General features: G+C 43.9%; 1 protein-coding gene across 1 annotated transcript; it reads right to left on the bottom strand.

Moving 5' to 3' along the window:
- Positions 1-1,087: 1,087 nt before the first annotated feature.
- On the bottom strand, positions 1,088-9,284 carry LOC142908277 (uncharacterized). Its single transcript, XM_076058756.1, has 3 exons — positions 9,162-9,284; positions 6,763-6,837; positions 1,088-4,023 (listed from the first exon to the last, which is right to left on the bottom strand). The coding sequence occupies exon 3, from the start codon at positions 3,993-3,995 to the stop codon at positions 3,126-3,128; it is 870 nt and encodes a 289-aa protein (XP_075914871.1). The 5' UTR covers positions 3,996-4,023; positions 6,763-6,837; positions 9,162-9,284; the 3' UTR covers positions 1,088-3,125.
- Between the last annotated feature and the right edge of the window lie 3,081 nt (positions 9,285-12,365).

Here is a 12,365-nt window from a genome sequence, read left to right as displayed (position 1 = left end):
GAGGCACCTAGTACAAATCAAACAGGAGAATTTAGCACCTGTCCACCAGAGGGCAGACGTAACCACGAATTGAATGCTTGTGGTACTAAATCTTGACCTGTGGTACTGCACCTGTCCACCAGAGGGCACACGTTACACGTCAAGCGCCGGTAATAAAAAGGAAACTCTGCGGCCGATTTGCTCTGCAATTCTTTATTTCTTCACGGATTTTCACGTAACAAACTACTGCGTTGACATGCCAAGCATGTCCCATACGTTTACCCCGTTGAATATTTGGTGAATATCGGTGCTGAAATTGCTTGGGAATGCAGTGCGTTTCACTGTGCCCTTCATATCGGCAACAATCAAATCCTTCATCGACTTCAATGCAAAATGCCGCCCCGGTTGCCCAAGTCACACAAGCAAGTGGCGTTTGCCTTTCGACTCTACTCGACAATTAGCGCCATAAACAATTCAACTCACCTCGCTGAGACGCGTTTAAAGGCATATGGATTAGGGTTAGGGATTAGGATTAGGGGTTAGGGTTTGGGGTTAGGGTTACGGGTTTGGGTTATGTGTTAGCGTTATGGTTAGGGTGCGGGTTAGGCTTTATGGTTAGGGGTTTAGGTTAAGGGTTAAGGTTAGGGGTTATGGTTTAGGGTTTAGGTTTAGGGGTTGGGGGTTAGGGTTTAGGTTTAGGGGTTAAGGTTAGGGGTTTAGGTTAAGGGTTAAGGTTAGGGGTTAGGGTTTAGCTTTAGGGGTTAGGTTTGGGGTAGTTAGGGTTAGAGCACCTATGCAGTTTTTAGCCAAAATTATCCAAATTTTCATAGCTACATTTACCAATAAAAAGTGAATTCCTCCCATTTGTTTAGCATTACTAAAAGTGTGACATCTCAACATGAACATTTCATGTAAAAAAAAAGCAAATCGGATTACTAACTTATGCCGTTTTTGGTCAATATTGGGCAAATTTCTACAGCTTATTTTTCAACAAAAGTGCAATCCTCTGGTGTGTTCCGCCTGAGTATTTATTACGATAAAAAGTTGGAAATTTTACCATGAAATTTTAAAGTAAAATAAATAAAACCTCTGCAGTTCATGGCCAAAATGAGCCAAGTTTCTATAGCTTTATTTTTCAATAAAAAGTGCATTCATACATTGTGTTTGCTGTAGTAGGCTACATATTACACACATTTACAATTTCACAATAAAATTTTCAACCCAGAGAAAAAAAATCGGCACACCTTTTTTGGCCAAAAAGCAAATTGGTATACTAGCCTATGCCGTTTTTGGACAAAATTGTGTTAGGGTTTGGGTTAATGTTAGGGGTTAGTGTTAGGGATTATGGTTAGGAGTTAGGGTAGGATTAGGGGAGGATTAGGGTCAATGTTAGGGTTAGTGTTAGGGGTTATGGTTAGGGGTTATGGGTTAAGGGTTAGGGGTTAGAGTGTTGTTGTGGAGAATGTATCTACTAGATGTGCTCTGCCTTGTAACCGATTACAAATCTGTACTAAAAATGAATTTCAAATGTAGTCTCTTAAAATTACCTCCTTGCTATGAAGCAGATCAGCAGACACAACATCTTTCATTTATCGATCTCTCCACGAAACAAAGGAATGTTTTACACAAACTATAACTAGCACAGCCTTCTGGGAGTGCATCATTGATTCAGTGCAAGCCAATGTGGACCCTTATTGGTGCACAGCATCTCAACAGCAGCCGGGCTTGCTTCAACCGTTACAGACATCCAGACGTTAATCAGCAAGGACCATTTCTTGTCCTAGTTAGAAAAAAATCTACGTCAACACGTAATACAAAATTATAATTCGTGTTGTCGAGAATGTATCTCCTCTACGTGTAACTTTTGAGTGGTATGCCTTGTAACTGATGAATTATCCGAGTGTGCTCCCTATTTCAAAGACAATGAGTTGATCCAGAGAGAGATGCTTCCTGAAAACACAAAAACACCCTTTGACCTGTATCACAAGAACAATGAGTCTCACCTGAGTTATCTGTACAGGTTACTTCCAAAATACACACTTTGTCCAAGCATCACTTATTCAATGTTTGACCCTTATAGGCAAAATGTTACATATACGCACACAATCAGACAAGTATTCATTCTAAATTATTGAGTCATTTTAACTAAATTTTATTACTGCACTGTAATATGCTGTATCAGGATACATCGTATGACCATTAAGATATTAAAAAAATACACACCGTCTGCTTAACAGTGTATGTACAACATATTATTGTGTCATTCAAAACGAGTAGGCCATTGTATGCTGGCGTTTGGGTCAAAATGTATCAGATTCTAAACATTACCTACACACTCCACAACTGAGATGCCACATCAACCATCACCCCCTACTGACAGGCTCTTGTCCACATGCAGGCCGGTGCAGGGCCACCACCTTGTGCCACACAGGGGCAGCTGCTACTTGGGGATGCTCTTCGAGTGTCTGAGACGAGATACGACACAAAACTCTGAATTGCCGAGGCGATTAAGCAAGCACCATATAAATGCAATTATGATAACATAGTCAACGCTTGGGAGCTTATTGCCTTTCGCTCCTGGTTAGAGATCTACCCAACCCACAGGTCCACAAAGACTGGCCACTGTTACGCTGCAGGTTGCACCTAGGAATTGAGTGTTCAACTTCACATTCTTGTCATTAAAGGCCTGTGACAAAGGTACATCTATTGGAGCGACATCGTCTCTGGCTTACACATCTACCGGGTCTCCATTTGACTTTGTATTGTCTCGGAGGAAGTCCACCCACACTTCCACTTCCACGAACTGCTGGGAGTTGCCTCGCTCTGCCTCACAGTCAGAATTCTCCTCCTGCTTCACGTTGCCTCCATCGATGTGACGGTCCGACTTTGGAGTTGAATCTTCATCTTCACATTTCACCTTCACTTCTTCATATTTTACCTCGATACCTTTAAAAGTGTCCAAGCTGGGATTTTCTTCCAGTTCTTGTTTCATGAGGGATGGGCTCATTGCGGCACTGACTTTCACAAGCTGATTTCAGACTCCACTCCTTGTGGATCTTCTGATGCTTGTGTGTTCTCTGGTGTACTTGAATATTTGATGAAAGTGCAAACGCCTCCCCACACACACTGCACTTGAAGGGTTTCTCTCAAGTGTGTGTTCTCTGGTGTGCTACAAGAGTAGATGAACGTGTAAACGCCTTCCCACACACACTGCACTTGAAGGGTTTCTCTCCCGTGTGTGTTCTCTGGTGTGTTACAAGAGTAGATGAATCTGAAAATGCCTTCCCACACACACTGCACTTGAAGGGTTTATCTCCTGTGTGAGTTCTCTGGTGTACATGAAGATGTGGTGACTGTGCAAACGCCTTCCCACACAGCCCGCACTTGAAGGGTTTCTCTCCCGTATGTGTTCTCTGGTGTAGTTGAAGATTTGGTGAATGTGAAAACGCCTTCCCACACACACTGCACTTTAAGGGTTTCTCTCCCGTGTGTGTTCTCTGGTGTGTTACAAGAGTAGATGAATGTGCAAACACCTTCCCACACACACTGCACAAGAAGGGTTTCTCTCCCGTGTGTGTTCTCTGGTGTGTTACAAGAGCAGACGAAACTGAAAAGGCCTTCCCACACACACTGCACTTGAAGGGTTTATCTCCTGTGTGAGTTATCTGGTGTACATGAAGATGTGGTGACTGTGCAAACGCCTTCCCACACACCCCGCACTTGAAGGGTTTCTCTCCCGTGTGTGTTCTCTGGTGTCTTTGAAGATTTGGTGACTGTGAAAACGCCTTCCCACACACACTGCACTTGAAGGGTTTCTCTCCCGTGTGTGTTCTCCGGTGTGCTACAAGAGTAGATGAATGTGCAAACGCCTTCCCACACATACTGCACTTGAAGGGTTTATCTTCTTTGTGAGTTCTCTGGTGCCGTGTCAAATGTTCAGTACAATCCATGCTGTATGCACACTGGTCGCATTGTTGCCTTTTTGCACCGATCTGCGCCGAGTGCCTTTGCTCCATCAGACCAATTCTGCAGAGGAAGCGACAGCTGCAGACAGAAAAAAAATAATATCCACACCATCTACACGTCAGTATCGATGCACAGAGGAATGCATATATACAGTCACACGTGACTAACACGTCTATACTTATTCATATATTCATGTTATAGTGAAAAAGTCTCCCAAATTCATCACACGAGCTGTTATGGCACGCAATGAGGGCAAATGTCATAAACGTGCCTGGAAGCCGCTCCTATCTTCAAAATGAATGTTAACCCAAAACTCCGAGCACACAATTTCGGCTGTCTGGCTTCAAAATGAATATTTATGAAAGCTAAATTCAGGTGACATAGCAAAGGGTGTTGAAAATAATACTATTTGTATTATGCAGAAATGCATAAATTAATGTTCAATCGCAACTTAGAGGTGTGAAGCCAGGCACAGATGTCCTTGAATGCTGGGATGAACAGTTCCGACTTCAGTTGCACGTGTGCTGTGATAACTTCCCGACTACATTCTTACAAAAAGTTCCAGAGGAAAACTAAAATAAACTATTGTTTTGATATAACCTCCGTGCTCAATAGAGTTAACAGACTTTACTGCAAATACAAACTTGACCCTGTCACACACTCAAAGGTGGAGCCAGGATTTTCAGGTAGGAGGGGCAACCCCTTCAGCAATGAAAAATGAGAAGAGTTGTTAGTAAGTAGAGAGTTGTTAGTAAGGAGTTGTTAGTAAGTAAAGAGTTGTTAGTAAGTAAGGAGTTGTTAGTAAGTAAGGAGTTGTTAGTAAGTAGGGAGTTGTTAGTACGTAAAGAGTTGTTAGGGACTTGTTAGTAAGTAGGGAGTTGTTCGTAAGGAGTTGTTACTAAGGACTTGTCCCTTATATTCATAGCTCTTTCGGTAAAGTCACGTTGAAGGGAAACAATAAAATAATAAAATATATATAACAATAAAAATTCTCACGACGTTTCGACCATAACACAAACGGTTGTGTTATGGTCGAAACGTCGTGAGAATTTGTATTGTTTTATATATATTAGTATTTTATTGTTTCCCTTCAACGTGACTTTACCGAAAGCACTAAGAATATGAATTACTGCAGTCACGAAAGCTTTAAATCAAAATTTGACTTGTCCCTTGCTTTTTAATCAACGCGTGTGAAAGGCATCACGCTCGCTGAAGGTGTTTGCCATCAGGGAAGTCGTGTACTGTATACGCAACTGCGCACAATTCTGTGAGTTGTTTGTAACTGCTTTGCCGTTACTTATTGCCAATTATGGACTCGGACTGTTGTCCTCTCATAGAGTCCCTGGCACGTAATAATATGCCACAGGGTGGCAGTGGGGGTCGCAAAATGCTGATTTATCTATATATATGAAAGGGAAATATGTGGATATGTGTGTCTGTTCGAAATGTTTAGCATACTTCCCAACATGCTACACACTTGAGACTTGGCATGTCGGTAGGTTCCATATTGTACACAACGTAAAAATAATAAAAATAGACTTTTAAATTCTGGTGGGGGGGGGGAGGGGGAGGAGGGTGGGGGAATGACCATGAAGTTTGTGGAGTCAACCCGCAACACACCTGAGTTAAGCGCTCTGTAATGTTTACCCCTACCATATGGCTCTTCGTGCGCTGTACTTCTAGGAGGTGTTAACAGCGTGCAGGGAGATTTTAGGTGGCGCTTCGCTCCTGGCTGATGAAGCCATTGGCTTCTCGGAGTTTCAATACATATCCGTGCGAAGAACGGGTACAACGGCTATCTTAAATATAAAGCAGAACATTACACCTGTTTGTGTGACGCAGCAAAACCTCTCCAACGCTGTGCTCTGGCGTCATGAAATTTTCACAGCTCATGCTGTCTGGAATTTCTAAGTGAACGCGACTATTTTCAGCTCGCCACGTCATTCCCTTCCCGAGTGGCCAAAATCGACCTTGTGTAGAAGTGGATTAAGGTTAAATTTCCTTGAGTGAAAACATCCGATTTAGGTTACTTGATTTGTTTCGGCTTTTTTCCTTTGTGCGAGCATCAACATTTCCGGGTTTTTCAGTGAAATATAAGGGCATATGAAATGTATCCAAGACAAGAATCCAAGTCCCGGGCGAAGCCGGGTAGTGAAGCTAGTTACTAATAAACCCCAAGGATCCGATCGAAATTAGGGATTTCGATCGGATCGTTGGGGAGGAACGTGCCACCCCACCCCCACTGGCTCCACCACTGTCACACACTGGCATGATTCACAGGTGGTGGTGTGTCCAGACCCATGCCTGGCCACCTTCACCTGCTCAGTATTAATGCTTCCTCACTCCACCAAGTAATTCATTGAGGATCAATCAACACAGCCGAGGCTGCCTGTCTCTCTCACTCTCCCCGTGGTCGCATGGATTTCCTTCCCGATCCCCGGGTTTCCTCTCCACATGTAGAGAGTGAACACGGCCACGCGCCCAAAGTGGACACCGCCATGCATCCAGAGTGAACACCGCCACACATCTAGAGTGAACACCGCCACGCGTCTAGAGTGAACACCGCCACGCGTCTAGATTGAACACCGCCACGCGTCTAGAGTGAACACCACCACGCGTCTAGAGTGAACACCACCACGCGTCTAGAGTGAACACCGCCACACATCTAGAGTGAACACCGCCACGCGTCTAGAGTGAACACCGCCACGCGTCTAGAGTGAACACCGCCACGCGTCTAGAGTGAACACCACCACGCGCCCAGAGTGAACACCGCCACGCGTCTAGAGTGAACACCGCCACGCTGTTGACAAGCCCCACCTTGTTGTTATTGTTGTTGTGGGCAGGTCGCTTCTGAAAACAAGAGCGGTTTCACCAGCTCAACGTGGGCGTGGCCTGGTAAAAAAATAAAAATAAGACTGTGAATATTTAAAACAAAGTTACAGAGTAGCGAGCCAGGTGAAGAGAAATTTAAACTAAAGCAAGATACTCTTTGGTTCTTTCGGTAAAGTCAAGTAGAAATAAATAAATTAAATAATAGTTTCGGTTTCATTTATTTGGTATAGCCCTGTGAGCCATTCGGCTCTTGAATCGGGTGCAACTGCAACAATCAAAAAACTTAAACATGAACAAGAAAACATCTTGAAGTGACAATGTGACTCTGCAAACAGAAAATCCAGGGAAAAACAGCAAAATATTCCACAAAAAGCACCGTATACCAACGCTGTGCGCAAATAGCATACAACGTTTCGATTGCAACACAAGCAATCATCATCAGGTACAAGTGAAAGAGAAAACAAACCTAGAAAACTTAGAAACATATTGCAATACAACACAGCGTCGGCTAACATATAACAGTCAACAACACCCCACCTGGTTGATAACGTTCTTCTAAAGATTGCTCAATTTGAGAGAGAGGCAAAACACAGACACGGAGACACGTAGACAGAGAGAGATAACACAGAGACACACAGAGAGAGACACACACATAGGCACACAGAGATACAACGCCTCTGTGTCGAGGCCTTAAATAGAGAGAGAGCGGGGTGTAGAGAAATTAGCAAGTCAATGCAAGGCCGTAGTCATGGAGTCAACATTGGGGGGGACCAAATCTTCCAGGGGGTCTGGGGTCCCCCCCCAGAAAAAAATAAAAATTTGAAAATTAATTTCCTGCCATTTTCCTGCATAAAATATTTTTAAAATTCACCAACACATGGGATGGAATTTATTTTATTTGATACAATAATGTCCAAGAGTGTATTGTATTACATTGCTGTTTTTACTTTTTACACCTTTTCTTCTTTCATAGTATGTAATGGCAGAGATTAGGGATTCATAAAGTACAACGCAATCATATAAACAGAAATCTATGCATTGTTATATGAAGACAAGTCCAGATTTTGTGGCCAAGGTTTAGCAAATTGTTGTTTTTATTAACATAGCATAGCAATTATTATTTAGAAAACATTTTGATAGCAATATTATATATTGTATATTGCTATAGCAATATATTGGGGGGGGGGGACATTTTGAGCATATTTGATCATTGGGAGGGTTGTGTCCCCCAATATATATAATTATTATAATATATTATAATTACGGCCTTGTGTCAATGAGAGATTTGGAGCTTTGGTAACTGCAGTAAATAATAATAACACGAGGACACACACACAGAGAGAGAGAGAAAGCACACTTAATCAAACAAACTGAGTACATCTTCTTTGGTTCTTTCGGTAAAGTCACGTAGAATGAGAAAATAATAAATTGAAAAAATAAAATAACACAATAATATTTTCACGACGTTTCGGCCACAACACAAGCGGCCTTCATCAGGTGAAGGGACGAGACTGTCTGGTAGGACAGCGCTGGAGTGAAAGAACCACGTTCAGATCACGACCTTTAAGCTGTGTGAGAGGAAACAAAGCACCTTGACAAAGGAATTAGCATAGAATTTAGCATTGAAATGGCTGAGTGATTAGCTTGTGACTGGTCACAGAAATAGCTATGTTAAAAGTTAAAGCATACACATCTGCAGTCACAAGCTAATCACTCAGCCATTTCAATGCTAAATTCTATGCTAATTCCTTTGTCAAGGCGCTTTGTTTCCTCTCACACAGCTTAAAGGTCGTGATCTGAACGTGGCTCTTTCACTCCAGCGCTGTCCTACCAGACAGTCTCGTCCCTTCACCTGATGAAGGCCGCTTGTGTTGTGGCCGAAACGTCGTGAGAATATTATTGTGTTATTTTATTTTATCAATGTATTATTTTATTCTCATTCTACGTGACTTTACCGAAAGAACCAAAGATGATGAATCATTGCAGTCACGAAAGCTTTAAATCGAAACTGAGTACAATTACGAAATCTAATGCAATGCAACACAGAGAGTCGGTCAACACACAAGTAACGCATAGCCTGGTTGATTACTTTCTTTCGAAGATTGCTCAACTAAGCGAGAGAATTGAACAAACGCGATCAGGCGAGAGTAGGAGGCAAGATCCCACGTGGCTAGGCCCAGCGCTGTAAAGTTCCAACCTGGACATCGCTTCCAAGCTCGCTGCTACTCAATTGACATCCCTACGAGAGAGAAAGCGAGGCTCTACCTCGGTAAACAACAACAAACACCACCACAAACACAACAACCACCACAACCACCATCACAACCACCACAACAACCACCACAAACACAACAATCACCACAACCGCGATGAGAATTTCTCACCTCGGATTTCAGTTTACGCGCGGAGCGGCAGATTCCGGTTACCTCGTGACGTCACGCGGCAGGAGGCGGTGACATGACGTCACTTGCGGGGAACAAGACACGCCCCTCCCACAATCAACGGCTCTGGGACTTAAATAATTTATGTTAATGAACCTGGCCCATAAGTGGAGGGATTGGGCGTGGGTGCCGATCTCGTCGCAATAAACTCGCAACGGCTTTCACGAATACATTATGTTAATGAGCCGCCAGTCACCGTGAGTAGCTGTGCCCAAATAAGGATTGTACTTAAACAGATAACGAAAGTGACCCAGGCAAGAGTGACGTCACGCTCAAGGGCACGTTGGATGGGGTGGGGTGAACGCCTTGGTGACATTACGTCAATAGCGAGGTACACCTCCCCCTGGCGTTTCACGCCGATGAGGTAATGCTGAGTGGTGACGTCACAGAACGTGGTTGGAGTTTAAGTTGATTTAGATTCATTTTCCATTGCTCCCTCCCTTGAACAGAGACCCCTTGGGTGTGTGAGCTCAGCAACAACGTGTACATTATTGTGTACACACACACAAACAGTGTACACAGTGTACACACTGTGTGTGTGTACACAATAATGTGTACACACTGTTTGTGTGTGTGTACACTGTGTGTGTGTACACTGTGTGTGTACACTGTGTGTGTACACTGTGTGTGTGTGTACACTGTGTGTGTGTGTACACTGTGTGTGTGCACTGTGTGTGTGTACACTGTGTGTGTGTACACTGTGTGTGTACACTGTGTGTGTGTACACTGTGTGTGTACACTGTGTGTGTGTGTACACTGTGTGTGTGTACACTGTGTGTGTGTGTGTACACTGTGTATGTGTACACTGTGTGTGTGTACACTGTGTGTGTACACTGTGTGTGTGTACACTGTGTGTGTACACTGTGTGTGTATACACTGTGTGTGTGCACAGTGTGTGTACACTGTGTGTGTACACTGTGTGTGTGTGTACACAGTGGTTGTACACTGTGTGTGTGTACACTGTGTGTGTATACACTGTGTGTATACACTGTGTGTGTGTGCACAGTGTGTGTACGCACTGTGTGTGTACACTGTGTGTGTGCACTGTGTGTGTACACTGTGTGTGTACACTGTGTGTACACTGTGTGTGTACACACACACTGTGTGTACACTGTGTGTGTGTACACTGTGTGTGTACACTGTGTGTGTACACTGTGTGTGTGTACACTGTGTGTGTGTACACTGTGTGTGTATACACTGTGTGTGTACACTGTGTGTGTACACTGTGTGTGTGTACACTGTGTGTGTACACTGTGTGTGTACACTGTGTGTGTGTACACTGTGTGTGCACTGTGTGTGTGTACACTGTGTGTGTGTACACTGTGTGTGTGTGTACACTGTGTGTGTATACACTGTGTGTGTACACTGTGTGTGTACACTGTGTGTGTGTACACTGTGTGTACACTGTGTGTGTACACTGTGTGTGTGCACAGTGTGTGTGTACACTGTGTGTGTACACTGTGTGTGTGTGTACACTGTGTGTACACTGTGTGTGTACACACACACTGTGTGTACACTGTGTGTGTGTACACTGTGTGTGTACACTGTGTGTGTATACACTGTGTGTGTACACTGTGTGTGTACACTGTGTGTGTACACTGTGTGTATACGCTGTGTGTGTACACTGTGTGTGTGTGTACACACTGTGTGTATACACTGTGTGTGTACACTGTGTGTGTGTACACTGTGTGTGTACACTGTGTGTGTGTACACTGTGTGTGTGTACACTGTGTGTGTGTACACAGTGTGTGTACACTGTGTGTGTGTGTACACTGTGTGTGTGTGTACACTGTGTGTGTACACTGTGTGTGTGTGTACACTGTGTGTGTACACTGTGTGTATACGCTGTGTGTGTACACTGTGTGTGTGTACACACTGTGTGTATACACTGTGTGTGTACACTGTGTGTGTACACACACAGTGTACACACACAGTGTACACTGTGTGTGTACACTGTGTGTATACGCTGTGTGTGTACACTGTGTGTGTGTGTACACACTGTGTGTATACACTGTGTGTGTACACTGTGTGTGTACACTGTGTGTATACGCTGTGTGTGTACACTGTGTGTGTGTGTACACACTGTGTGTATACACTGTGTGTGTACACTGTGTGTGTACACTGTGTGTATACGCTGTGTGTGTACACTGTGTGTGTGTGTACACACTGTGTGTATACACTGTGTGTGTACACTGTGTGTGTACACTGTGTGTATACGCTGTGTGTGTACACTGTGTGTGTGTGTACACACTGTGTGTATACACTGTGTGTGCACACTGTGTGTGTACACTGTGTGTATACTGTTTGTGTGTACACTGTGTGTGTGTGTGTACACTGTGTGTGCACACTGTGTGTGTACACACACAGTGTACACACACACACAGTGTGTGCACACTGTGTGTGTGTGTGTACACAGTGTGTGTACACTGTGTGTGTACACTGTGTGTGTGTACACTGTGTGTGTGTGTACACTGTGTGTGTGTACACTGTGTGTGTGTGTACACTGTGTGTGTACACTGTGTGTGTATACTGTGTGTGTACACTGTGTGTGTACACTGTGTGTGTGTGTGTACACTGTGTGTGTACACTGTGTGTGTGTACACTGTGTGTACACTGTGTGTGTACACTGTGTGTGTGTACACAGTGTGTGTACACTGTGTGTGTGTACACTGTGTGTGTGTGTACACTGTGTGTGTACACTGTGTGTGTATACTGTGTGTGTACACTGTGTGTGTACACTGTGTGTGTGTGTGTACACTGTGTGTGTACACTGTGTGTGTGTACACTGTGTGTACACTGTGTGTGTACACTGTGTGTGTGTACACTGTGTGTGTACACTGTGTGTGTACACTGTGTGTGTGTACACTGTGTGTACACTGTGTGTGTACACTGTGTGTGTGTACACTGTGTGTGTACACTGTGTGTGTGTGTACACTGTGTGTGTGTACACTGTGTGTGTACACTGTGTGTGTATACACTGTGTGTGTGCACAGTGTGTGTACACTGTGTGTGTACACTGTGTGTGTGTGTACACAGTGTGTGTACACTGTGTGTGTGTACACTGTGTGTGTATACACTGTGTGTATACACTGTGTGTGTGTGCACAGTGTGTGTACGCACTGTGTGTGTACACTGTGTGTGTGCACT

Source organism: Petromyzon marinus (genome assembly GCF_048934315.1).
Source record: "Petromyzon marinus isolate PM22_M1 ecotype Great Lakes invasive population chromosome 78 unlocalized genomic scaffold, UKy_Petmar_22M1.pri1.0 chr78_unloc.1, whole genome shotgun sequence".
Lineage (NCBI taxonomy): Eukaryota > Metazoa > Chordata > Hyperoartia > Petromyzontiformes > Petromyzontidae > Petromyzon > Petromyzon marinus.
The sequence above is the reverse complement of the archived record's forward strand: the minus strand, read 5'-3'. Positions and strand labels throughout refer to the sequence as shown.